The sequence below is a fragment of the Myotis lucifugus genome, unplaced genomic scaffold (assembly GCF_000147115.1).
Source record: "Myotis lucifugus unplaced genomic scaffold, Myoluc2.0 scaffold_293, whole genome shotgun sequence".
Classification (NCBI taxonomy): Eukaryota; Metazoa; Chordata; class Mammalia; order Chiroptera; family Vespertilionidae; genus Myotis; species Myotis lucifugus.
In genome coordinates, this window is record NW_005871341.1 from 888,084 (window position 1) to 914,622 (window position 26,539).

The window sequence follows — 26,539 nt, forward strand, 5'->3', positions numbered from 1 at the left end:
TGAGTTTGGCTTTTTTAGATTCCACATATGTGATATCATACAGTACTTGTCTTTGTCTCACTTATCTCACTTAGCATAATGCCCTCCAGGTTCATCCATGTCATCACAAATGGCAGGATTTTCTTCTTACTTTATGGCTGAATAATATTCCTCTGTGTGTGTGTGTGTGTTTAATTTTCTGTTGTTTCCATGTCTTGGTTATTGTAAATGATGCTGCAGTGAACAAGGGGGTGCAGATATCTCTTCAAGATCCTGATTTAATTTCCTTTGGATATATACCCAGAAGTAGAATTGCTGGGTCATATGGTAGTTCTATTTTGAATTTTTTGAGGACCTCCATACTGTTTTCCATAGTAGCCACATGAATTTCTATCAACAGTGCACAAGGCTTCCCATTTGTCCACATTCTTGCCAACATTTGCCTCTTCTCTTTTTTATAATAGCTAGCTATTCCGACAGGCATGAAGCAAGATCTCATTGTGATTGTGATTTGCATTTTTCTGAAGATTAGTAATGTTGACTTTTCATGTACCTGTTGGCCATTTGTAAGTCTTCTTTGGAATATCTGACTTTTTAATAGATGTCTATGCTCCAGTAAAATATGGTGTTTACTCCTTACACGTTTTTTGTTTTTCCACTCTCCGTGTCTTTGTTCAAGCTACAGTTTTCATCTAGAATTTTAGAGTGAACATACAACCCCAGCACACACTGCAGTTAACACATGGCAGGTACTATGCAGAGTATTATATATACCAGTGATGGTGAACCTATGACACGCGTGTCAGAGGTGACACGCGAACTCATTTTTTTGGTTGATTTTTCTTTGTTAAATGGCATTTAAATATATAAAATAATTATCAAAAATATAAGTCTTTGTTTTACTATGGTTGCAAATATCAAAACATTTCTATATGTGACACGGCACCAGAGTTAAGTTAGGGTTTTTCAAAATGCTGACACGCCGAGCTCAAAAGGTTCGCCATCACTAATATATACAGTACTGATTAAAATAGATATGGTCTCTGCCCTTCTGGAAATGACAGGAAAAGTCCCTGTTAAAATGTCTAAGGACATCTCGAATGAAAGCTTACCTGATCCCTCCAGTATGACAACTCCCTTTAATGAACAGTAGTAGGCTCTGTTTATACATCTGGGCCCCATCTAACTATAGGTCAAGGCACTGGGGGTATTATTTGGGCTTTTGCCTTGGCCCAAACACATATTATATTGTAAACTCCTTGAAGGCTAGTCATGTAGCTTTTTTTTAAAACTTTACCTTGCACACTTATTGAATTCTTATGGAGAATAAATGGGTGAATCTCCTAATATGGGAAATAGCATGGTCAAAGAAAAAGAAAATGCTAGTCATATTCAGGTGCAGCAATTAGAAGAACTTGCTTGGAGTGGAGGCAGAAAGAAGTAAGATTAGAGAGTATAGGAGTTGATCAGGGAGTAGTTGATGATAGGGCATAAAAATAAAGTTAGATTTGAAAATGGCATATTTTTTAAATTTTATTTTATTTTTAATTGAGATATAACATTAATTTCAGGTATATAACATTTCAGTATTTGTATATATTGCAAAGTAAACACAACAATAAATGTAGTTAGTTAACATCCATCACCATACATAGTTTAAAAATTTTTTTCTTGTAATGAGAACTTTTAAAATCTACTTTCTTAGCAACTTTCAAATATGCCATACAGTACTATTCACTATAATCACCATGCTGTACAATACATGAAAAATGAAGTTTTTGAATAGTAGACTGAGGCCCAAACACTCTCCATTCTATTATGTAGCAAATAGTATGTCATCTCCAAATATGAAAGGGTTTTTGTTCTGTATTTGAACATTATAACAGTCATTATTATAAATAAGTAAAAGATCAGTAATTTATAAGCATCAGATATCTTCCTTCTCTTTTTAATAACAAAACTAAGACATAACGTTTATTGCTAAGACCTTGAATGAGTTGCCCAAGTTAGCAACCTGAGCATTATCATCGATTCCTCAGTTTGCCTCATTTTCCACATCTGGTCAGTCCTGAGTTCTGTTGAATCTGCTTCATATATCCCCTTTTTTTTTCCTGCTCTACATTCCCTCTACCAACTCTTACTTCTTACTCAAGAAACTAAGGAGGCCTCATCACTAACCCTATTTGCTCTGGACTCCCTCCCTTCATGGGCTTCCAGAGAGCTCAGTCTAGAATACTAAACCGCTCATAACAGTTCTCTTTTGTTATACTCCAGTGGTTCCAGAATAAAAACTAAAGTTCTCTGAATGTTAGGTTGTCAAGAACACTATGGTCTGCCCTCTGTCTGACCTTGCTCTTGCTGATGTCCATCCTCATCTCCTAAAACTCCCTCCACCATCACTTTCATTTTCTGTTGACCGACAAAGAGCTCATGGAGAACATACATTTTAGGTTCTATAGATGGGGATACCAAGTGCTTCTGAGCAGTGCCAGGGAATCTCGTGAACTAGGGGGGTAAGATCCATCAATGGGTGTGGTGTCACTTTTAAAGTGCAGAAAGCACAAAGCAGTGTGTTCTTGTGGTCCAGAAGTGATGGGAAAGAACAGAGACTAGAGAAGAAAAAATATTCCTAGTCTGTCCTGCTCAAGCTTTGAGAATAATGAGGGGATGGGAATTATCTACCAGTTACTCTCTTGCTTTTTTAAACAAGAAACTAAATTGATCAAGTTATATTACTACAAGTGAGAAATACACTGATTCTTACGGTATTCCATGCTTACTCTTGGTTTTTAACCTTTTTCTTTTCTTTAATGAAATAGATTTAAACAAGTTGGATTGGGCTAAGATTCGAATGCTGAAGTTTATCTTCCACTGTGCACAGCACATATATTACCTTCTTTGTTCCTCTCTGTGAATCTGTAAAAAGAAAGCCAGTGGACAGAGAATGAGTAAATAAAGTGTACAAGCAAAAAAATAGATGCCCTAACCAGTTTGGCTCAGTGGATAGAGCATCGGCCTTCGGACTGAAAGGTCCCAGATTCGATTCTGGTCAAGGGCATGTACCTTAGTAGGGGGTGTTCAGGAGGCAGCTAATCGAAGTTTCTCTCTCATCGATGTTTCTAACTCTCTATCCCTCTCCCTTCCTCTCTGTAAAAATCAATAAAATATCATTTTTAAAAAATAGAAGAAGGAAGAGTAGCAAATGTGTTTTAAATAATGTTTTAAGAATTTAGCAATTATATGGAGTTTAAAAATGCTACCAGTGAGGAAAAGAAGGTAGAACAAAAGAATACTTCAAAAAGAATGACATAGCACTTATCCTAGCAAGAGCTATTCTGTGTTTCTTTTAAAATAACATCTTCCTTCTCAGGTTGCCTTTCGTGCGAGATAGTCATGCCACATGCCTCTGTTGAATGTAAGGAGGCTGTGAACACGCACTAGACTTGTGTCAAAATTTGCCTCAGTGTAAGGTAGGGAGTTAGGTTAGCAAAACAGATACTTTTTCAAATCACATGTGACAGTAAGTCGTAAAAAAAAAATTAAGCCCTAGATTAATATTTTGAAATAATACTTTGAATTCCTAAGTGAACTCTCCTTTTTAGAAGTAATGAGGATGGAATAACAGGAGGAGAGTGTGCTCACTGGCATCTGCATGGCTGAGTTCACCTCCCTGGCCCTGCATCACATACAGAAGGCTCTTCCAAGGCTTGCCCCTGGCTCCTCATCTGAACTCTCAGAGCCTCACCCCTGCCGAGCCCTTCTTTCAAGCAGACAGTGTAAAAGACAGCTGCTTTCTCCTCCCAAGGGGCAGATTGTAGACTTAGGGTCACTCTAGAGACACAGGAGTTTGAGTTTAACTATAAATGATATGTCAAACATTTTTAAACCAATGAGTGTTGTTCTAGGACTGACTCTTTGGAACTTTTAACACAAGGGTGTTCAAAGCTGCAGGGTAGCCCTGACCTAGCCCAGGGGGTGTCTGTTTACGATGATCAACCTGCAGGAGAGGAACAGGGCTGACATAGCCTATAATGTTGGGAGAAAAAAAGGGGGCAAAAAAGAGTAGATAAGTTTCTGAAATGGGACTTTGAAGTAGCATAAGGCAAAAGCATTCCAAACGGTTAACTTTCTGGCATCAGGCCAGAAGGACTCTCCAGTTCCAACACGGAGTGGGTAGTCTTTTGTCTCCATAAACCCTGATCAGAGAGAGGCTTAACCCTTCAAACTGGAAACCGTAATGACTTCCTGCTTCTGTGGTTGGTTAAAATAATAGACCTGAAACTATGCTAAATTACCTGAATTAGACACATGCTATTTCTCAACTAAAAATTTGCCTTTGGACTAAGTTGTTTGAGGATGTTGAACTAAATGGTCAGATGGAGGAATAAGTGGTACTGAAAAATGGAGGAAATGAGGCTGGCAGTGTTGAAGACAAAGCTTTCACTGGAGAAACCCAGTCTGCTTGACCCTTGCTGGTATCTCCTGGGAGACTAAGGTAAACAAAGATGAGGGCGAAACCCAACCCAACTGTTAGGAACAGCAATCCTGTTTAGGACACGAATTGTACATTAAATGTGGGATTAACGAAGTCATTAGCAACTCAGTTCTTGCTTGTGGATCCAGGGGAATGAGTTTGCCGTCTCTTTTCTGTAAACTCATTTATTTCATTTGCAGCCTGAATCCTCACTTGCTGCTCCCATCTTCACGTCCCACCACCTGCTGGACATCTCAGAGAGGCCCTGTACTTTTCAAGCACATCAGGCCTGAACCATAAATTAGTACCCCCACCCCCTCTCCGAGTATACTCTTGCTCATGTGCTCTCTGCCTCCATTCACTGCACAACCTCTTCTCTGGTGGGAACCCCGGTTGTCACTGATATTTCCTCTCTACCCCCCTCTCTAGACTGCTACCCCTGAGCCTTATTGACCTCTCTCCAGATGCCTTTTCATCCTCTGCCTTGAATGAGGTCCTTCACTTCAGCAATAAAAGCCTGTAGGTGCATTCTCCTGTATCTTTCTTCTCCAGTCAGTTCTTTACATGAGAGTAAGATCTCTTTAACATTGCATGTCATACTGGTTTGGTGGTGATGAACTCCTTTAGCTTTTCCTTGTCTGGGAAGCTCCTTATCTGGCCTTCAATTCTACATGATAGCTTTGCTGGGTAGAGTAATCTTGGTTGCAGGTCCTTGCTATTCATCACTTTGAGTATTTCTTGCCACTCCCTTCTGGCCTGCATAGTTTCTGTTGAGAAATCAGCTGACAGTTGTATGGGAGCTCTCTTGTAGCTAACTAGCTGATTTTCTCTAGCTGCTTTTAAGATTCTCTTTGTCTTTAACCTGTGGCATTTTAATTATGATGTGTTTTGGTATGAGAATTTTTGGGATAATCACTCAAGTTTTATAATATCTAATCACTGGAGCGACATATAATATTGTATGTCAACTATAATTGAAAAGCAAACAAAAAAATAATTTATATGAAAATTTAAAAAGACAAAGTGAGATCTCAAAGCAGGACTCAAACCCTGTTGATCTTCCTCCTTAAACAGTTCCACTGGTCCTCAGAGCTGGTAGTTTCTCCCTCCCAACATGGCATTCCACTTTTCATTTGTGGTCGGGTTGTGATCTTAGCAGCAGGTCTCACCCTGGCTGCACACGAAGTGCTCAGGCCAAGCACAGGCCAATTAAATCATAGCCTCTGGGAATGGGTCCCAGGTGATTGTACCATGCAGCCCCAGCCCCAGCCCCAGGAGGACACAGCCTGCTGTGCTGCTGCTACATCCCATTCCACCAATGTGGTGCCACAACAAGCTCCCAGCCAGTCCTGACTCGAGGAAAGTATCAATTTTGAGTCACTGTCAGGCAGCTATTTTCACTTTCCTGACCTGAGCCCTGCCCAGCCTCCATTCTCTGCCTATGTATGCCATTTCTTAAACCTAGAACACCTTCTCATAACCTATTAAGATGTCATTCCTCATAATATTTTAGTTTAAAATGCCACACTCCCAATTAGAATTAGTCACCTATGATAAGACATAACACTTAACATGGGACATAAAGTTAGGGAGCACTGGATAAATGTTTGTTGAAATGCAGTTACATGTTTCTGAAGATGGATTCTGGCTGCTGGATACCGAAGCTTTAGGGCCACTGGAACTAGCCAGACAACTAACACTAATCAAGGAAAAACCTTTAGTCCTTAGTTACAGGAAAGTGGATACACAAATCATTCAACCTAATATGTTTTTTATTACTGGTTTGTTAGTTTTTCATCATTATTTTAACAAGCTATAGATTTATCATACTTCCATAATCAATGTATTCCCGAGAGAGCATTTAAACACTGAGATGCACAGTATTTTAACACTTTTTACTGAATAACTTGGTTGAAGGGAATCCAGCACACACCAGACACTAGTGTAACAGCTCCCACAAATACAACTAAATTCAGAGGTGGCTGTTATTGTTTCTAGTCTAATTTTTAAAGCTTCACAGTATACAGAAAAGCTATTTCAGTCTCAGAAGAGTAATCTTGGCTGTAGGTCCTTGCTGTTCATCACTTTGAATATTTCTTGCCACTCCCTTCTGGTCTGATATGTTTCTGTTAAGAAATCAGCTGACAGTCGTATGGGCCATCCCTTGTAACTAACTGCTTTTCTCTTGCTGCTTTTAAGATTCTCTCTATGTATTTACCCTTGGCATTTTAATTATGATATGTCCTGTTGTGGGCCTCTTTGGATTCCTCTTGTTTGGGATTCTCTGTGCTTCCTGGACTTGTAAGTCTATTTCTTTCACCATGTAAGGGAAGTTTTCTATCATTATTTCTTCAAATAGGTTTTCAACATCTTGTTCTCTCTCTTCTCCTTATAGCACCCCTATAATGTAAATATTGGTACACTTGAAGTTGTCCCAGAGACTCCTTACATTATCTTCATATTTTTGGATTCTTTTTTCTTTTTGCTACTGTGATTGGGTGTTTTTTGCTTTCTCATATCCCAAATCATTGATTTGATTCTCAGAACTTACTCTACTGTTGAATCCCTATAAATTATTCTTTATTTCACTTTGTGTATGCTTAATTTTTTACTGATGTGTTGTTTTTTTTCATGACTTTGACATTCTCACTAAAATCCTTGAAAGTCTCATAAAGAGCCTTGAGTAACCTTATAACCATGGTTTTGAACTCTGAGTATCCAAGTAGTTTGCTTTCTTCCATTTCTTCCATTTGTGACATGTTTCTTTGTCTCTGCATTTTGGCTGCTTCCCTGTGTTTGTTTTTGTGGATTAGGTGTAGCTGCTGTATCTCCTGGAATTGGTAGAGTGGCCTTGTGTGGTAGATGTCCTGCAGGGCCCAGTGGCTCAGCACTTTAAGTCTGCCCCTGTGTGGGCTGTGTACAGTTTTATTGAGCCTTGATTGCTGTTGGCATCACTGGGAGAAGTAAACTTACGGGCTAATTGGCTGTGAAGACCAGCTGTGACTATAGTGGAAAAGCTGCTGTGCAGGAAACACCCCTATGGAGGAGGACTTGCTTCAGTGGGGCTTTGGTGCTCACTGAGTCTGCCTCTTGAGTGTGTCACTTGTGGATGTGTAGTGTTGTAATCTGTTATGATCTGAAGCTGTCCACCAGGTGCACTGGCTCTAGGGCCTCCAGGGAGGTGCAAAGCCAGCCACTTCCTGGGGCCACCTGGCAGGAGCTACAGAGAGATCTGCAGATGGCTATTTCCTGTTTGTATTGGGCTTGGAGGTGCCCAGGCAAAGCCCAGCTGTGAAGCAAGGCAGGCTGGTGCTAGTGCTGAGTCTTGGGCCTTTTATTGATAGGATTGGGGCACTCTGGCACCAGCTGCAGCTTGTTTGAGAGATTTTAGCAAAGTCTGAAGCCTGAGCCAGGACAGGTCATTCATATGGAAAAGCTGCTGCAAACAGCTTGGGTGGGGCTTATTGGATGGGATGGGGTTTCAGGGAATCACTGGGTGTAGCAAACAGTTGCTCTGGACTGTTGAAGACTCAATAATGGCTGCCAGTCAGCCTATGACAGGGGAAGTCACAGCACAGGAATAATGACCTCTATGAGCATCCCTGTCTAGGAGAAAGCCACCCCCAAGTTCCTGCCCTGATGCCAGCAATCAGTTCCTCCCCATATGTGTCTGGGTCCTCTGGCGCTAAAGCTCAGAAGAAGTAGGATCAATCATGTAAGTTTGTGCACTCACCCTTTAAGAGGAACACCTAGGATTCCAGCCACCTCCTTATCACTCAGCTACAATCCTGAAATTACAAGGACTTCTCTTTCCAGCTCTGGAACCCTGGGCTGGGGCTCTGGTGTGGAGCTGGGGCCCCTTGCTCCTCATGGGTAGTCTCCACAGAGATGATCTCCCTCCTGATTACAAAAATGGCACACATGTGTGTCAGACCCACGGTTATGTGCCTCTGCCCCTCCTACCAGTCTCAATGTGCTTTTCTTCTTTACTTCTCTAGCTGTGGGATTTCCATTCAGCCAGCTTTCAGGTGGTTCTGAATGATGGTGGTCTGTATTTTAGCTGTAATTTTGATGTGGTTGTGGGAAGCGGCCAGTACGGGCATTTACCTATGCCACCATCTTGATTCTTTCTGGGAAATTAAGAGGATGTCTCCACCAAAATGAGTGAATAACTCTTTAAAGGGACAGAGATGAAATCCAGAAAACAGCAGATCCATTCAAAAGGAAGCCTCTTTGTTCACTTTAATATCCATTGCATGAATATATTCCTATTATTCCACTCTACTGTTGGTGGACAGTTGAAGTGATTCCATTTGGGATCTGCTTTGGAACTGCTATTGGATGGTTGTGTGTGTGTATCTTCATTTCTATTAAATAGTGCCAAACTGTTGGCCAGAGTCCTTCTACTGGGTCAGCAATTGAAGAGCATTCTTAGTATGTCACATCTTTGCTAAAATTTTATATCTTCAGACTTGGTAAATTTTGCCCATTCATATTTTGTAAAAGCTTGAATCACTGCATTTCATTTCTGACCACAGCTTATCTGATCCCAGTGAAACAATCTCCTGTTAATAAGAAAATCATCATCATCTTAGAAAACTTGGAAAAAGCTTCACTGTCTGAGTTATTGGAAGATTTCTTGGCACCTCTGGAAAATCGCAGCACTGAAAGCCCCTGTACTTTTTCAAAAGGTAAAGATTGTGGCGAGATGAGAGCATGCTGAGAAGCAAGCTCCCATGAGACTATTCTACATTTTCTGTTCCCCAGAATACATGCTAGACTTCATGTTCTTTCTTTGACTTATTGTAATTTGCATGTGTCCCGTAATATGGCTTATTTTAGGAAACGGAATGCCGGAATGTTACTACTTTCATGAGAACTGCTTTCTGATGGGCACCATTGCCAAAGCCTGCCTCCAGGGCTCCGACTTGCTGGTGCAGCAGCATTTCCGCTGGGTGCAGCTGCGGTGGGATGGCGAGCCCATGCAGGGCCTGCTGCAGAGGTCCTTAAGAAGGAAAGTTGTGAATAAGGTAAAACCCACAGCTGCAGCCTATTGTTGGGAGAGGGGCTTTGGGAGACCTGGGCTTGGTCTTATCTTTTAGTAATCGTGTGGCCTCAGGCAAGTGCAGTGTTTGGATAGTCAAGGGTTGAATAAGAGAACGCATATAAAACCCATAAAGTTTCTGGACTATGTTAAGTTTTTTGAAAAAGGCAAATAGGTTTTACCATTATTAATTCTTCTCAGGGCATCTCACCAAGTTCTAAGTTCTGTGGAAGACTAGATTGGTAAATTACTCTTCTTAAGGAGGAGCCACTGCTACAGGGGCCTTCAGAATATTATCCATCTATTCAAGCTACTTTTAATATATGACTTAAACCTGCCACAGTAATACTAAAAAGTGACATGAAAAATTAGAATTCTCTTTTGACACATTTTATATTTTAACATTTTTTTATATTTCAATTACAGTTGACATACAGTATATTAGTTTCAGGTGTACAACATAGCAATTAGACATTTATGAAACTTATGAAGTGAAGACCCCAATAAATCCACTGATATACACCTAGGTTGCTTCATATCTTGGCTATCTAATCTAAGAAAAGACAAACATGCAAATTGACCATACCTTTGCTATGCCTTAAGCCATGCCCACCAGCCAATCAGAGTGACTATATGCAAATTAACCCAACCAAGATGGCGGCCGGCAGCCACGGAGCTGGAGCGAACAGGAGGCTTGGTTGCTCCAGTGATGGAGGAAGCCAAGCTTCCTGCCTGCCATGGCCAGCTCTGAGCTCCACTGAAGACAACAAAGTTTCAATTATAGAAGGTAAATAAATCCCAGAATAAAAGAAAAAAAGGAGAGGCTGGGAGCTTCCATCGCCAGGGGGGGTTGGCCAGCCTGAAAACGGCTCTCAGCCCCTCACCCAGACTGGCAAGGCACCCCAGTGGGGACCCCCATCCTAAAGGGGGTGTGACCAGCCTGCAAACATCCATCAGCCCCTCACAGGCTGGTCAGGAACCCCAGTGGGGACCCCCACCCTGAAGGGGCTCTGACCAGCCTGCAAACACCCATCAGCCCCTCACCCAGGCTGGCCAGGCACCCCAGCAGGACCCCCACCCTGATCCGGGACACCCTTCAGGGCAAACCAGCCGACCCCCTCCCATGCACCAGGCCTCTATCCTATATTATAAAAGGGTAATATGCAAACTGACCCTAACAGCAGAACGACTGGGAATGACTGGTCACTGTGACACACACTGACCACCAGGGGGCAGATGCTCAATGCAGCTCCTGGTGGTCAGTGCGCTCCCACAGGGGGAGCTCTGCTCAGCCACAAGTCAGGCTGATGGCTGCCAGTACAGCGGTGGTGGTGGGAGCCTCTCCCGCCTCCTCAGCAGCACTAAGGATGTCAGACTGCAGCTTAGGCCTGCTCCCCGCTGGCAAGTGGACATCCCCCGAGGGCTCCCGGGCTGCCAGAGGGATGTCTGATTGCCAGCTTAGGCCCAATCCCCCGGGGAGCAGGCCTGAGCCAGCAGGTGGTCATCCCCCAAGGGGTCCCAGACTGCGAGAGGGCACAGGCCGGGCTGTGGGACCCTCCCCGCCGAGTGCACCAGGCCTCTAGTCCTATATAATAAAAGCCTAATATGCTAGGTGTCTGGTTGACCAGTCGGCTGTTCAACCAATCAAAGCGTAATATGCTAATGATATGCTAAGGCCACTCAACTGCTCACTATGACGTGCACTGACCACCAGGGGGCAGACAGTCGATAGGTCACGGTCGACCAGTCGCTATGACGTACTAACACCAGGGGGCAGATGCTACGACCGGTAGGTTAGCTTGCTGCTAGGGTCCAGCCAATCAGGACTGAGCAAGATGGACTGGATATGCGTGAATTTCATGCATCGGGCCTCTAGTTGGTTAATAAAATTATATAGGTTTGAGGTATACAAATATACAGTACATCATCTGTATACTGTATTGTGTATTTACCAACCCAACTCAAATCTCCTTCCATTACCATTTAGCCTTCCTTTACTCTCTTCTACCTCTCCCAAGCCCCTTTCCCTCTGGCAGTCACTATATTGCTGCCTGTGTCCATGAGTCGTCTTCTTTTTTTTTCTTTGCTTAATACCTTAAGGGTATTATTTTGTTATCCATTCAGCCACATATATCTTTTGATTGGAACATTTAGTCCATTTACATTTAAAGTAATTGTTACCATTTTATTCATATATTTTTCTTTTTTCTTTTTTTTCTTAAAGAGTCCCTTTAATATTTCTTGTAATACTGGTTTGGTGGTGATGGGCTCATTTAGCCCTTTAAACGAGTCTGGGAAGCCCTTCATCTGTTCTTCAATTTTCATATCTGTTCTTCAGTTCTAAATGATAGCTTTGCTGGATTAACTAATGTTGCTTATAAATACTTGCTGTTCATCATTCTGAATATTTCATACCAGTCCCTTCTGGCCTGATATATTTCTGTTGAGAAATCAGCTGACACTTGCACAGAGCTCCCTTGTAGGTAACCAACTGCTTCTCTTGCTGCTTTTAAGATTCTCCCTTTGCCTTTAACTTTTGACATTTTAATTTACAGTATATCTTGATGTGTGCCTCTTTGGGTTCATCATGTTTGGGACTGCAATTCCTGGGCTTGTATTTCCTTCACCAGGTTAGGGAAATTTTCCCTCATTATTTCTTCAAATATGTTTTCAATCCCTTGCTCTCTCTCTTCTCCTTCTGGTAACCCTGTAATGCAAATGTTTGTATTCTTGGCATTTTCCCAGGGGCCCCTTAAACTATCCTCATTTTTTTAGATTCCTTTTTTTTTCCTTTTTTAAATATATTTTTATTGATTTCAGAGAGGGAGAAGGAGAGACATTGATTGTCTGCCTCCTACATGCCCCACACTGGGAAATTGAACCCACAACCCAAACATATGCTCTGACCAGGAATCAAACCATGACCTCCTGGTTCATAGGTCAATGCTCAACCACTGAGTCATGCAGGCCAGGCTAGATTCCTTTTTGCTGTTCTGATTGGGTGTTTTCTGCTACCTTATCTTCCAAATTGCTGATTTGATCCTCTACTTCATCTAATGTACTGTTAATTACCTCTAATGTATTCTTCAGTTCAATGATATTCTTCATGTCTGAAAAGTTCTTTTTTGTTTTATATCTACACTAGAGGCCCAATGCATGGAATTTGTGCAAGAGTAGGCCTTCCTTCCCCTGGCTGCCGACACTGGCTTCCCTCTGGCACCTGGGACCCCGGCTTCCCTCCGGCCATCAGCAGGCACCCAGGACCCAGGCTTCCCTCACAGCCCCAGCTTCATCTGGAAGGTCTTCCAGAAGGACATCCAGTCTAATTAGCATATTACACTTTTATTATTATAGATTTTTATGTTTCCTGCCTCTTTGCTCAAGTTCTCATTGAGTCATTGAGCACCCTTATAACCAGTGTTTTGAACTCTGTATCTGGTAGATTGTCTCCATTTTGTTCAGTTCTTTTTCTGGAGTTTTTTTTTCTGTTCTTTCATTTCATGTTTCTTTGTCTCCTCATTTTGTCTGCCTCCGTGTGTTTGTGTCTATGAATTAGGTAGAGCTGCTATGTCTCTTAGTCTTGATAGTGTGGTCTTACGTATTAGGTGTCCTTTGGGGCCCAGTCACACAATCACCCTTGTCCCCTGAGCTGGGTGCTCCAACTGTGTCCCTCATGTGGATTATGTGTGTCCTCCTGTTGTAGATGAGCCATTATTGCTATTTGACCATAATTGAGAGGGATTGATCCTCAGGCTGATTGGTAGTGAGGGTTGCCCATGACTACAGTGGAGGAGCTGTTGTACAGGGGCTGACCCTACAGAGCAAGATTTGCTTTAGGAGGCTCTGGTGCCTGCTGAGTCTGCCCTTTGGCTGAATCCTTTGTGGAAGTGGTGGGTGGTGCTCTGCTGTGATCCAAAGCTGGCCACCAGGTGTGTTAGTTCTAGAACTTCCTGAGAGTGGCTCTGGTATAGGCCATGGTTAGCCACTGCCTGTGCCCTTCCCCAGAGCCACTTGGTATGAGCTACAAGGTGCTGTGAAGATGGTTGCCACTTGTTCTGGGATTGGAGGTGCCTGGGAGAGGCTAACCTGTGAACTGAAGCTGGCTTCCACTATTGCTGGGCTTGAGGTTGCCTAGTAAGAGGTATGAGGTATGTGAGACCAGATGCTACTTGTGTGAGCCTGTGATCCTTTGAGTGATTTTTGGAAAGACTGGAGCATGAGCCAAGACAGGCTGTTTATATGGAAAAGCCGCCAGAAAGAGCATGGGTCACCCCACCAGTTGGGTGTGGTGGGTGGGGTCTCAGGGAATCACCAAGGAGAGCAAACAGTGTTAGCCATGTGGATGGAGACTCAGATACGGCTCCCATTTTCTCGTGCAGGTGGGGGGCACAGCAAAGGAACAATGGCCTCTTGCCAGCACTTATGTTGAAGCCAGCCCTCCTGCTAAAGCCAGACAGGTCAGTCCCACCTCATCCGTCCCTGGCTCCTTTTGAGCTTCTGCCCCAGCACTGTATCTCACAGTGAGTGAGTCTATCAGTGAGTAAGTTTGTGTGCAGGATCTTTAAGAGGAACCCCTGTGACTCCAGGAGCTCTTTGTCTCAGCCACAATCCCCACTGGTTTTCACAGCCAGAAGTTGTGAGGACTTCCTTTCCTGGCGCTAGAACCCAGGGCTGGGGAGCCGGGTATGGGGCTGGGATTCCTCACTCCTCAGGGAAGACCTTTGCAACTCAGATATCCCTCTCGATTTTTTACCACCACCAATTGTGGGTGTGGGACCTGCTCATTCTGTGTCTCCGCCCCCCCCACTAGTGTCAGTGTGGCTTCTTCTGTATATCCTTAGCTGTAGAACTGTTCAGCTAGTCCTCAGGCGTTCTGAATGGTGTGGTTCTGTGATTTGGTTGTACTTCTGATGTGGTCAGGGGAGGAGGTGAGTGCAGCATTTACCTTCTCTGCCATCTTGACCAGAAGCCTCTTTAAGCACATTTTTAAGAGTAATAATAACTTTTAGTGATTTTTCAGAATATTAAAAGAAATGTTCTATATTCACCCAAATAACAAAATTAACTTAAGGCTAATCAAATCTAGTACAATACTATTTAATTTAACATTCTAAAGTTTGGTCAGTAGCTGAGTGTCTAGGTGGATTTTAAATAAAAGTTTGATTTAGCCGATTTTGTTCATTTAATCCTGCACAATGGGACTCCTTGGATCAGCACCGTATTTTCAAGCTGTAACTAACACAATACCCCTATGCTAGCTGCTCCACAAGAAGAGGCTTTTTCCCCTCACCATAACCAAATGTCAGACGGTAGGTTTTGCCGATGTCAGTTAAGCACCTCACCATGTCACGTGCCGGGTCTGGGGGAGTCTCCTGATCTCCCTTCAAGAGTGCAGGCTGTCTGTCTGCAGCACTTCAGGCACATACTCCCTCAGACATGTTCAAAGATAGGAAGCAGGGTATGTGGCAGATAAAAAGCTTTGTTAATCTCCTTAGAGAGGAAAGCACCTTTTTCTGAACAAAATTGTGTCTGTTGTCTGAGAGCTGTGGTCAGCAAACTGCGGCTCGCAAGCCACATGTGGCTCTTTGGCCCCTTGAATGTGGCTCTTCCTAAGCCTTAGGAGTACCCTAATTAAGTTCATAACAATGTACCTACCTATATAGTTTAAGTTTAAAAAATTTGGCTCTCAAAAGAAATTTCAATCATTGGGTGGATTACAAACAAATATTTGGTAATACGCAGTTACAATCAGCCCGAGTTTACACGTTTCCCGCACTCCACCGCAAATCTATATGAACCAAGTTAAAGACGGCTCCCGCGGAGTACGCGCAATTCACACGAGCCGACTTAACTCGTTTCCCCCACTCCAAGTGTTAAGTTCATAACAATGTACCTACCTATATAGTTTAAGTTTAAAAAACTTGGCTCTCAAAAGAAATTTCAATCATTGTACTGTTGATATTTGGCTCTGTTGACTAATGAGTTTGCCGATCACTGTCTTAGAGGATATGAATGAGCATGCATTTGTGTGGGGGGAGGGGGGAGGGGGAATGGCTATGGTAATTCAGTGGACAGTGGGTACCACTAGTGATTTGAATTGCTTTCTAAAATTCCTAATTTAATCAGAGAAATATTCTATCCCAAGCTATGTTAAAGTCAGTTGGCTGGTTATAAATATACTAGAGGCCCGATGCACGAAAATTCATGCAAGAGTAGGCCTTCCTTCCCCCGGCTGCCGACACTGGCACCGGCTTCCCTCTGGCACCCAGGACCCAGGCTTCCCTCCTCTGGCCACCCGCAGGCACCCGGGACCCAGGCTGGCTTCCCTCGGGCCCCGGCTTTGTCAGGAAGGATGTCCAGAAGACGTCCGGTCTAATTAGCATATTACCCTTTTATTATTATAGATGCTTTTGACCAAAGCACAGCCCTTGTATGTTTTCAACCAGTAGAAAAAAAGGCAAGGTAAAGACCATGAAAAGTCATTAGCTTTTCAAATTACTGATACTTCTATTAACTCATCATTATTAATACTTAAATGTCTTTTCCAAAAAAAATCATACAAGTAATCACAAGACACCCAAGTTTTTTTGTGTGTTTTTTTTTTAAGATTTTTCATTAATTTTGAGAGAGAGAGAGAGAGAAAGGGAAAGAGAGAAACATCAATGGAGAGTGAAACATTGATCAGCTGCATCCAGCTCGCCCTACGGGGGATCTAGCCCACAACCTAGGCATGTGCCTGAACGGGAATCAAACTGGCAACCTTTCAGCATGGGATGATGCACAAGTAACTGAACCACACCAGCCAGGGCCTAGTTTTTTTTCTTAAATTCCTTTTTTTAAAGAATTTTATTGTTGACATTATTACAGATGTCTCCCATTTTCTCCCTTTATGCGTCCGTCCACCCAACCCCCCCCCCCACACCCCCCCGGGTCTTCCCTCATTCTATTGTCTGTATCCATGGGTTATGCTTATATGCTCATATGTTCTTTGACTAATCTCTTCCTGTGCTCTCTCTTCCAACTCCCTTTCCCCCCTATCTCTCACATACACACACATCTATTATCCTGCTTCCTGCTTCCATACCTCTGGCCTTTTTTGTTCATCACTTTATTTTGTTCTTTAGATTTCACTTATAAGTGAGATCATATGATACTTGTCTTTCTTTAACTGACTTGTTTTGCATAGCATAATACTCTCTGGGTCCCTCCATGCTGTTTCAAATAGATATCCTTTTTTTGCAGCTGCATAGTATTCCATTGTGTAAATGTAACACAGCTTTTTTTATCTACTCATCTTTGATGGGCACTTGGGCTGTTTCCAGATCTTAGCTATTGTAAATAATGCTGCTATGAACATAGGGATGCATGTATTCTTTCTAATTTGTGCTTTGAGATTCTTAGGATATACCAGTATTCCCAGAAGTTAATTGCTGGGTCAAATGGCAAATCCATTTTTAATTTTTTGAGGAACCTTCATACTGTTTTCCACAGTGGCTTTAGTAGTCAGCATTCCTTCCAGCAGTACTGGGATTCCCTTTTCTCCACATCCTCGCCAACACTTGCTGTTTGTTATTTATTGATGATATGCATTCTGGCAGGTGTGAGGTGATACCTCAGGATACAAAACTAATACCTGGAAATTGATGGCATTTTTATACACCAATAATGAACCTTTAGAAAGAGAAACTAAAAAAAAATTACATTTACCATTGTAACAACAACAACAAAAAAAAGCGATAGAGATACCTGGGAATAAACTTAACCAAGGAGGTAAAAGATCAGTACTCAGAAAACTATAGGACATTGGAAAAGGAAATAGAGGAGGGCACACAAAAGTGGAAGCAAACACCACGTGCATGGACTAGAATAATTAAAATGTCCATTCTACCCAAAGCAATCTACAGGTTAAACACAATCCCTATTAAAATACCAGTGGCATATATCACAGATTCACATAGAATATTCCAAAAATTTATAGGAAACAAAAAAAGATCCCAAATAGCTGCAAGAATATTCAAAAGGAAGAACAAAGTGGGAGGGATCACAATACCAGATATCCTATACTACAAAGCCATTGTAACCAAAATAGCCTGATACTGGCACAAGAACAGGCATATAGACCTATGGAACAGAACAGAGACCCCAGAAATCAACCTACACCAATATGGCCAATTAATATTTGACAAAGATGATAACAGCATACAATGGAATAAAGATAATCTCTTCAATAAATGGTGTTGGGAAAATTGGACAAGTACATGCAAAAAAATGAAACTAGACCACCAACTTACACCACACACAAGAATAAACTCAGAATGGATAAAAGACTTAAACATAAATTGTGAAACTATATAAATCTTAAAAGAAAACATAGGCAGGAAATCTGAGACATCTCACGTAACAGTATTTTCACTGATACATCACTTAAGGTAAGGGAAACAAAGGAAAAAATAACAAATGGGAGTACATCAAACTAAAAAGCTTCTGCACATCAAAAGAACCCATCAACAAAATGAAAAGGGAACCTACTGTATGGGAAAACATATTTGCCAATGATATACCTGATAAGGGTTTAATTTCCAGAATATATAAAGAACTCATATACCTCAATACCAGGAAGACAAACAATCCAATTTAAAAATGGGCAAAGGACTTGAATAGATATAATTCTTATCAGACCATGGGTGTCACACAGTATTTAAAATTTACACATTTTAAAATTTGGAAACAAATTTCATATCAGCCAAGCTCTATACATTTTGAGGAAGTTAGCATTTTAGTTAGGGAAATTAAATTAATTCAAGGTGAACATGACACAGATCCTGATGTACCATGGATCTTATCACCCCCAAAATTCAAATATTTAATGTCATTTTTTATTTCATTAATTCAAAATCCTTTTATGAATATCTACTACTTGCAAGGCCTGTGAGGTCCTTATATACATGTGAATAATGTTGTCTTCCAGAATTGTTTAAGAATTCATCCAAGGTTTCTCCTTAGCCTATTTACTGCTCCATCATGTCTGAACTTGTTTCATATGATAAGTTACAGGTCTCTTTCTCATGCTAACACACATGATAGTGTGTTATTAACTATCCCTTCTTCAACCACTCCAAGATAAAATCATATTCAGCTACATTTTCACTTTGTAGTTTTCAACGTTTACATTTTTAATTTTGGACTTTTTAAAAACAAAAGGAAAAGGCCCAGCTGGCGTGGCTCAGTGGTTGAGCATTGACCTATGAACCAGGAGATCACAGTTCAATTCCCAGTCAGAGCACATGCCCAGGTTGCAGGCTTGATCCCCAGTGTGGGGCGTGCAGGAGGCAGCCAATCAATGATTCTCTCTCATCATTGATGTTTCTATTTCTCTCCCCCTCTCCCTTCTTCTCTGAAATCAATAAAAACGTACATTTTTAAATAAAGGAAAAGAAGCACTGTTCTAACCTAACCCTCATGTTTCCCCTTTAGCTCCGAGGTCGGGTGCCCTCTCCCTGCGATCCCATGTGCAAGACGGTGGACTGGGCCCTGGCCGTCTGGCGCCAGCTCAACTCCTGCCTGGCCCGCCTGGGCACACCTGAAGCACTTCTGGGGCCAAAGTATTTCCTGTCGTGTCCTGTCGTCCCAGGACATGCCCAAGTGACAGTGAAGTAAGTGTCGTTTCACCTTACTTGCCTTTTTAACCTAGAGCCGTGGCTAATTTGTTTGTGCTACCTCCTGTCATCAGCATGGAGTGTCAGAGGACAGCTGTGACTTGTCTGTTGGCTCACTCCTAAGGAAACAAGAGCCAGATAGCAGTTTTCCTCTTTTATAAAACTCTCATCAAAGTCATGTGTGACTCGCTGTGCAGGGTCGCCTGGGGAAGGCCCACATGAGAGATTCAGTCAAGTATCCTGTAACCACACAAACCAAAACCTTACATTCTATTGATGAATTAAAAGCTTCTGCTATGTCAATGAGACTTAGGTACTTCCCATGCTTTTCTTTGCAGCAGCTTATGAGAACAGACATATAAATAATAAGGTTAATGAAATAGAAAATCAGGATGAAATTGAAAAGGAGAAAAAAATTTGTCACACTCCAGCTTAGTAAGGGTTCTGTGATCAGCTGTCAGCTTTGTTCTGCAATTTCTGGCATCCTGGGCAGAAATCCATTTTAGAAAGCAGGGATGCAAATAATGTATCTTCTTTATTATAAGACAAACTGTCAATTCAAGCCGATTGGGGGAAAGGAAGAATTACCATGTTTAAAATATACACAGCATTACCTTGCTAAAGAGCAGAAATACAGCCCAGCCAGCGGCTCAGTAAGAAAAGAAGCACTGTTCTAACCCAAGCCCTCGTGTTCTGCTGGCTCAGAGGTCAGGTGCTCTCTCCCTGCGACTCCATGTGCAAGACAGTCGACTGGGCCCTGGCCTCTGGCCCCAACTCAACTCCTGCCTGGCCCGCTTGGGCACACCTCAAGCACTTCTTAGGCCAAAGTATTTCCTGTCTTGTTATCCTGTCTTGTACACCAAAAAGGTTTGATCCCGGTCAGGGGTGTACAGGAGGCAGCTGATCAATGCTTCTCTCTCTCTCCCTTCTTCTCTCTCTAAAAATCAATAAACATATCCTCAATGAGGACTTTAAAAAAGTAAAAATACATTTGTACCTCTAATTATGCCCTTTTTCATCAATATTACAATTACATTTAAGCCTTTCACATCCAGAGTCTCAAGATTCTTAGGAGCCAACTTTGGCCTTTCCTGTCAGGAGCACAGTCACTGTCAAGAACTGTCGAGGCTCTGAGATTCGTACCCTCTTTGCAAGCTAACAAGTTATTCTGCCACGGGTTCAGGGTTTGGGGTCAGAGGCCAAGGACTTCATCCCGCACAACACAGCCCAGCCTGGGCTTCATATTTCACTGGTTCCCCGAGCTCCTCAAGTCCCCCTGGGCGGTACACAGTGACCCAGGTGGATTCTGGCTTTGCAGGAGTCACAGCCGCAGAGCTCCCAGCTTGGGAATCCCCAGGCTTCTAAGGGGGTGCTGTCAGACCGGCCCACCCTTTGTCCTGGAAGGATACATTCCATTTATTATCCTGGCCAGGGCGCACATCTGCCCACTGCTCCAGGAGACACGGGCTCTGCCTTCCCAGGCTGCGTGCTCTGCTGACATCCTTGGAAAGAACAAAGCTGACATATAGTGTGAAATAATGTCGTGGAGAAATGTCTCCCAACAGCCATATGAAAGAACTCATTTAAAAAAAAAATTATCTTTACCCCTTTAGCACTTTTAGAAGTAACTGTGCAAGTTTGACTCATGTGGTTGAATACCAGATTTTTTTTCTATATTCTGTATTGTTGGGGTTTTTTGCTTGAATTACATATCACCAGGCAGTAACAGAGAAGCTTATGATAGACAGGTGCATGATACTTGGGTAAGTTTTAACAGTCTTAAAATGCTTTGAAAAATTTCCTCTTCTGGGAGATGTGGGTTTTGGCTCTGTGACCTTAATTAATTAAGGCTACAACAAAATATAATCTTTTTTTGAAGGAATGTTAATTGGTATTAGTTACTCCAAATTTGTTCCACTGCTACAGTCATTAATGCAAAGGTCTGCCTGAGGCTGGTTGACCTGTCCCCTTTCTGCAGGACTAAGCCCACCGAGGGCAGAGACTCAGCCCTGGCCTTGGGGCAGGCAGATAAAATTTGCCAGTGATTATTAGGTGGATCCCAGTTTCAGAAATATTAAAGTACATGTGTGTCTTATTAAGGAAATAAACACAGACCTTCAGGCATATTTTTTCCAGACTTCTTCTGTCTATAAATTTACCTTTCTTTCCATGTATTATTTTCTTTTTTTATTTTTTTTTTATTTTTTTTTTTTAATATATTTTATTGACTTTTTACAGAGAGGAAGGGAGAGAGATAGAGAGTCAGAAACATCGATGATGAGAGAGACATCGATCAGCTGCCTCCTGCACATCTCCCACTGGGGATGTGCCCGCAACCCAGGTACATGCCCTTGACCGGAATCGAACCTGGGACCCTTCAGTCCGCAGGCCGACGCTCTATCCACTGAGCCAAACCGGTTTCGGCTATTTTCTTTTTTTAAAAAATATTTTTATTTAATTTATCGGGGTGACATTGGTTAATAAAACTATGTAGTTTTCAAGTGTACAGTTGTATGATATATCATCTGTATATTGCATTGTGTGTTTACCCAATCTAAAGTCAAATCTCTTTCCATGTATTTTATTCATGCATTCATCCAATGCACACTTGGCTCGATTCCTGATGACAAGGATCTTATAAAGTAAAAGGAGAGGGACATGTAAGCAGTCAGTTTCATTTGAAATGCATTGTATTTATGAGGCAAAGTCAAACTACTTTGGGGTTAGATTATTACACTTGTCCCAGAACTTACGTGGGAAATGAAGTATATTTTTAGAAACACTTATTTTTTTTATGGTCTTCAAACTGTCCTTTGTAGAGTTGTGTATAATTCCTGCACGGCCTGGTCCTAACTAGGGGTCACCCCTCTCTTGCAAGGTGGATGTCTAAGCTGTGGAATGCTGTCATTGCACCCAGAGTTCAAGAAGCAATATTGTCAACAGCCTCAGTGAAAAGACAGCCTGGCCTTGTGCAAACAACTGCCAAGAAGCACCTTAGCCAAGGACAGCGGACTGTGGTGAAAGCTGCTCTCAGCATCTTGCTCAATAAAGCCGTTCTGTGTGGCTGTCCCCTCCAGAGAGCAGGTATGTGGGTTCCTGCTGGGAGGAGAGGAAATCCACACTCTTAGGTCAAACTTGTTTACTTTGTTACTAGGGAGCTCTGTTTTTCCTCCTTGTAAATGGAGACATTATCTCAGCATTAATAAACAGTTCACACCATCCCATCGGCCCAGAACTGTCTCTCTGACTTGCCATTACTGGCTCATGTTTAAATTGTAGGCCTCCAAGTAAAGTGTGCTGGGTCACAAAATTCCTGCTTGGGTATTAAGCAGGCCCATGATTTTGAAGAGTCTCTTTCTTTGAGAATTTTGCCTGACTATGAAACTGCAATACATGCTGGAGTTTTATAATTATCTCGATTGTGTGTTAGTAAATTGTGATTCTTTTTTAAAGTGATTGGATAGAAAGTCACTGAATAAAATGAGAATTTTACTGCATTATCACTACCTTCCTTTTGGCAAAACATGATTTGTGTTGTTTCAGAGCTCCACCAACATGCAGTTGATTTCAAAGGAGGAAGTTTCCCTTTGTTCCTAGTTTCAAGTTACAACAGTTGTAGCAAGAAGAAAGGAGAGAGTGGTGCCTGGAGAAAGGTGAGCACCGGTCCTCACAAGAAATCTGGCCATTTCTCTTCCCCCACCTGGAAGAAGCCAGTCCTGAGTGAGAAAGGTAAGAGGGGCGGCATGCTGTCTAGAGGTACCAGGGCACAGGGTCTAGTTTCTGAATGTAAATGTGTTTTTTATTCTTTTTCTCACTGTGCATTCAACAAAATTCTGAGTATCTCGAAGCACATTTTCATAGAATAAAAAAGTATGTAGTAGGTACATTTTCAAAAATATTTTGGAGCCCCTTTCCTGAAAATAATTTTTCATACTAGAATTCTGATATTAAATTTATCTTTACTGTGTTAATGATCTTTTTAAAGTTATTTGATATTTGTGGTGTCCACATTTAGATTTTTGTAATGCAGTGATTGCACTTTGGCATATTTCTCTCCTTTTACGTGTCACCCCTAAGTCAACCTTAAATTTTTAAAAGTATGTGTGCAGACATATTTGATGCCAGTTAAGACCTTTATATGTGAATTGTTTTACATATTTCTTTTTCATATGATTTGCCCAGTTCTATTCTAGGCAATGGAAACAGAACACAAAACATAGCGACAGTCCCTGCCCTCATTGAGTTTACATTCTAATGAATCATTAAACAGACTCTAAATAATGGGATGGCACATATGAAAAAGAAATACCTAAGTTTTCATCTAACGAAGAAGAGATAACACATTTATCTCTGTTGTTAGACCTCTTTCTTTTGGTTTTGATAATAAGATAATTATACAAATTATAAATGTCCTCCCTTAAAGAAAATCCATATTTGGAAAAGATGTTCCAACCTCATAGACATGGTGGGTTTCTGATACATGTTATTAAGTTTAGGTCTTGAGGAGCCACCTGCAACTGTTCTGTTTGGTGTCATTATATGCCAACTGTACAGCAGTAGGGTTGCTAAATAGGAGAATACGCTTCCTAAAATTTAAAACTAAAACATTTTGTTCATTAATACATTTTCACAGTTTAGCTTATATTTTGATTTTTAAGAAAAAAATTAGTATGGTTTTTAACCATAGTAATACATGCTGGAATTTTATAATTATCCCAATTGTGTGTTAGGGATTATTTTTTTAAAAAGTGATTGGATAGAAAGTCACTGAATAAAATGAGAATTTTACTTACTTTTTTGTTTTATGTATTGATAATAGGATACATTCTGATCCCAAGGTCTTGTTGTTACTTCCCAAAGAATGTTTAAGTCCGGGAATAAACTCATTAGATTCCAGTCCCCCAATATACCACAGAGATTCCCCAAGTAACTCTCTGCAGCAAGAATTATACCTTTTACTTGTTTATCCCAGTATAGTATAAAAAAGAGTTCTAAGATGAGGATTATCACCTTCATTTACAGATAACAACAAGGATGTTCAGAAACCCTTGGCTACCTGCTCAAAATCCCCTCTCCTGGAGACAGTGATTTTGTTTGTAGTGCAATGCTGTTTTATGACAATCTAATCCTGTGGCACATGTAATAATCCATAAGCACCCAGATAAGTAAACACCCATCAAGACTTTTTTTAAATATATTTTCTATTGATTTCAGAGAGGAAGGGAGAAGAATAGATAGAAACATCAGTGATGAGAGGGAATTATGATTGGCTGCCTCCTTCATGCCCCCTACTAGGGATTGAGCCCACAACCTGGGTATGTGCCCTTGACTGGAATGGAACCTGGGACCCTTCAGTTCGCAGGCCAACACTCTATCCACTGAGCCAAACTTGCTAGGGCCCATTCAGACTTTTTATTATCCTTTCCAAGTTTATTACAATTTCTATAGGATTTAGGACCAACTTATTTCTTGAGCTAAATAATTACCTAAACAATAATCATTGGCAATATATATACTTGTTGACAAACAAAATCAATAAAATGAATATAAATTTAAAGCAATATTATGGAAATACTAGTAAATCTAACTCAGAAAACTGAATTAGAAATGATTTTTTAATTTATATTTTTGATGATTATAGTTTTAAAGTATTTGACATAATATATGCTTTGAAACATGAAACTTTATTTGAAAGATTTATAAAATTGTATGTATAGTTTACATGAATTTCAACATAAAGTTTTATAAAATCTAAAAACTAATTTTACGGAGGGTCAAGATGATGGCATAGATAAACACAGTTTTCTCCTCCTCCCAAAACCACATCAAAATTACAACTAAATTGCAGAACAACTATCATTCAGAACTACCTGAAATCTGGCTGAATGAGGTCCTACAAGTAGAGAATTGAAGAAGAAGCCACATTGAGACTGGTAGGAGGGGTGGAGGTGTGGAAAGGGCTGGCCCAACACCCATATGTGGTGTTTTTTTAATCAGGAAGAATATCTTGACTGGGGAGATCTATGTGAGAAGCAAGGGGTCCCAGCCCCAACCGTCCTGTGGGAGGCTCCTGTGCTGGGAAGAGAAGTCCTCATAACTTGGGCTATAAAAACCAGTGGGGATTGTGGCTGAATGACATGAAAGCTGCTGGAGTCCCAGGCAGTTCCTGCTAAAGGGCCCTTGCATGGACTTACTTGGACTCACTCCCTCTGAGCACCAGAACTGGGGCAGCAGCTGAAAAGATCCGGGGACATATGGAAGGAACTAAATTGTCTGGCATCAGGGCAAGAACTTGTGGGCAGCTTTCTCACAGACAGAAGTACTGGCAGAGTTCATTGTTCCTATGCTGAGACCTCCCCTGCTACAGACCCAACAGGCAGGCACCATATCTAAGTCTCCATCAACCTGGTCCACACTGTTTGTCCTGCCCTGGTGATTTCCTGAGACTCCATATCACACAGTTTGCAGACCCACCCAAGCTGTTTGCAATGGCATTTCCACATGAATGGCCTGTCCTGTCTCAGGCTTCGGACTTTCCTAAAATCTCTCAAACAAGCAGCAACTGGTGACAGCATGCCCCAAACCTCTTGATAAGTGGCCCCGGGCCCAGCACTAGCAGCAGCCTGCCTTGGTTCACAGCTTGGCCTCTCCTGGGCACCTCCAAGCTCAACACAAGTATCAGCCACTTACACATTGCTTGATAGCTCTTGCCAGGTGGACCCAAGCAGGGTACTGGAAGTAGCTGACTTTGCACCTCCCAGGAGGCCTCAGAGCCAGTGCACCCGGTGGTCAGCTTCAGACTAAACCAAATTACAACCCTACCACATCCATAATGACACACTCAAGGGGTAGACTCAGTGAGCACCAAAGCCCTACTGAAGCAAGTCCTGATCCATAGGGATGACTCTGCACAGCAGCTCTTCCACTGTAGTACCAGCTGGTCCTCATAGCCAGTTGGTTTTGGGGTCAATTCCTCTTAGTGATGCTAACAGCAACCAAGGCTCAACTACAATAAAACAGTGCACACAGCCCACACAGGGGTGTACCTAGAATTCTCCTAGCTCAGGGGACTGGGGAGGCTGAGTCACTGGGCCCTACAGGACACCTACTACATACACAAGGCCACTCTACCAATTCCAGGATACATGGCAGCACTACATAATACATAGAAATAAACACAGGGAAGCAGCCAATGAGAAGACAAAGAAACATATGGAAGCAACCAATGAGGAGACAAACATGTTGCAAATGAAAGAACAGAAGAAATCTCCAGAAGATAAACTAAATAAAATGTAAGCAAGCAAACTACCAGAGACAGAATTCAAAACAGTGGTTATATAGATGCTCAAGGAAGTTAATGACAATTTCAAGGAACTTAGTGAGAAC

The 26,539-nt window shown here is 41.8% G+C and overlaps 1 protein-coding gene across 1 annotated transcript in view; it reads left to right on the forward strand.

The window, feature by feature from the left end:
- The window catches only part of CTTNBP2 (cortactin binding protein 2), a 170,720-nt gene that overhangs the window by 130,634 nt on the left and 13,547 nt on the right, over nt 1-26,539 (forward strand). The window contains 5 exon segments of the mRNA XM_023763602.1: nt 8,992-9,144; nt 9,296-9,483; nt 18,972-19,150; nt 22,032-22,237; nt 22,697-22,882. Coding sequence (XP_023619370.1) covers nt 8,992-9,144; nt 9,296-9,483; nt 18,972-19,150; nt 22,032-22,237; nt 22,697-22,882 — 912 coding nt within the window.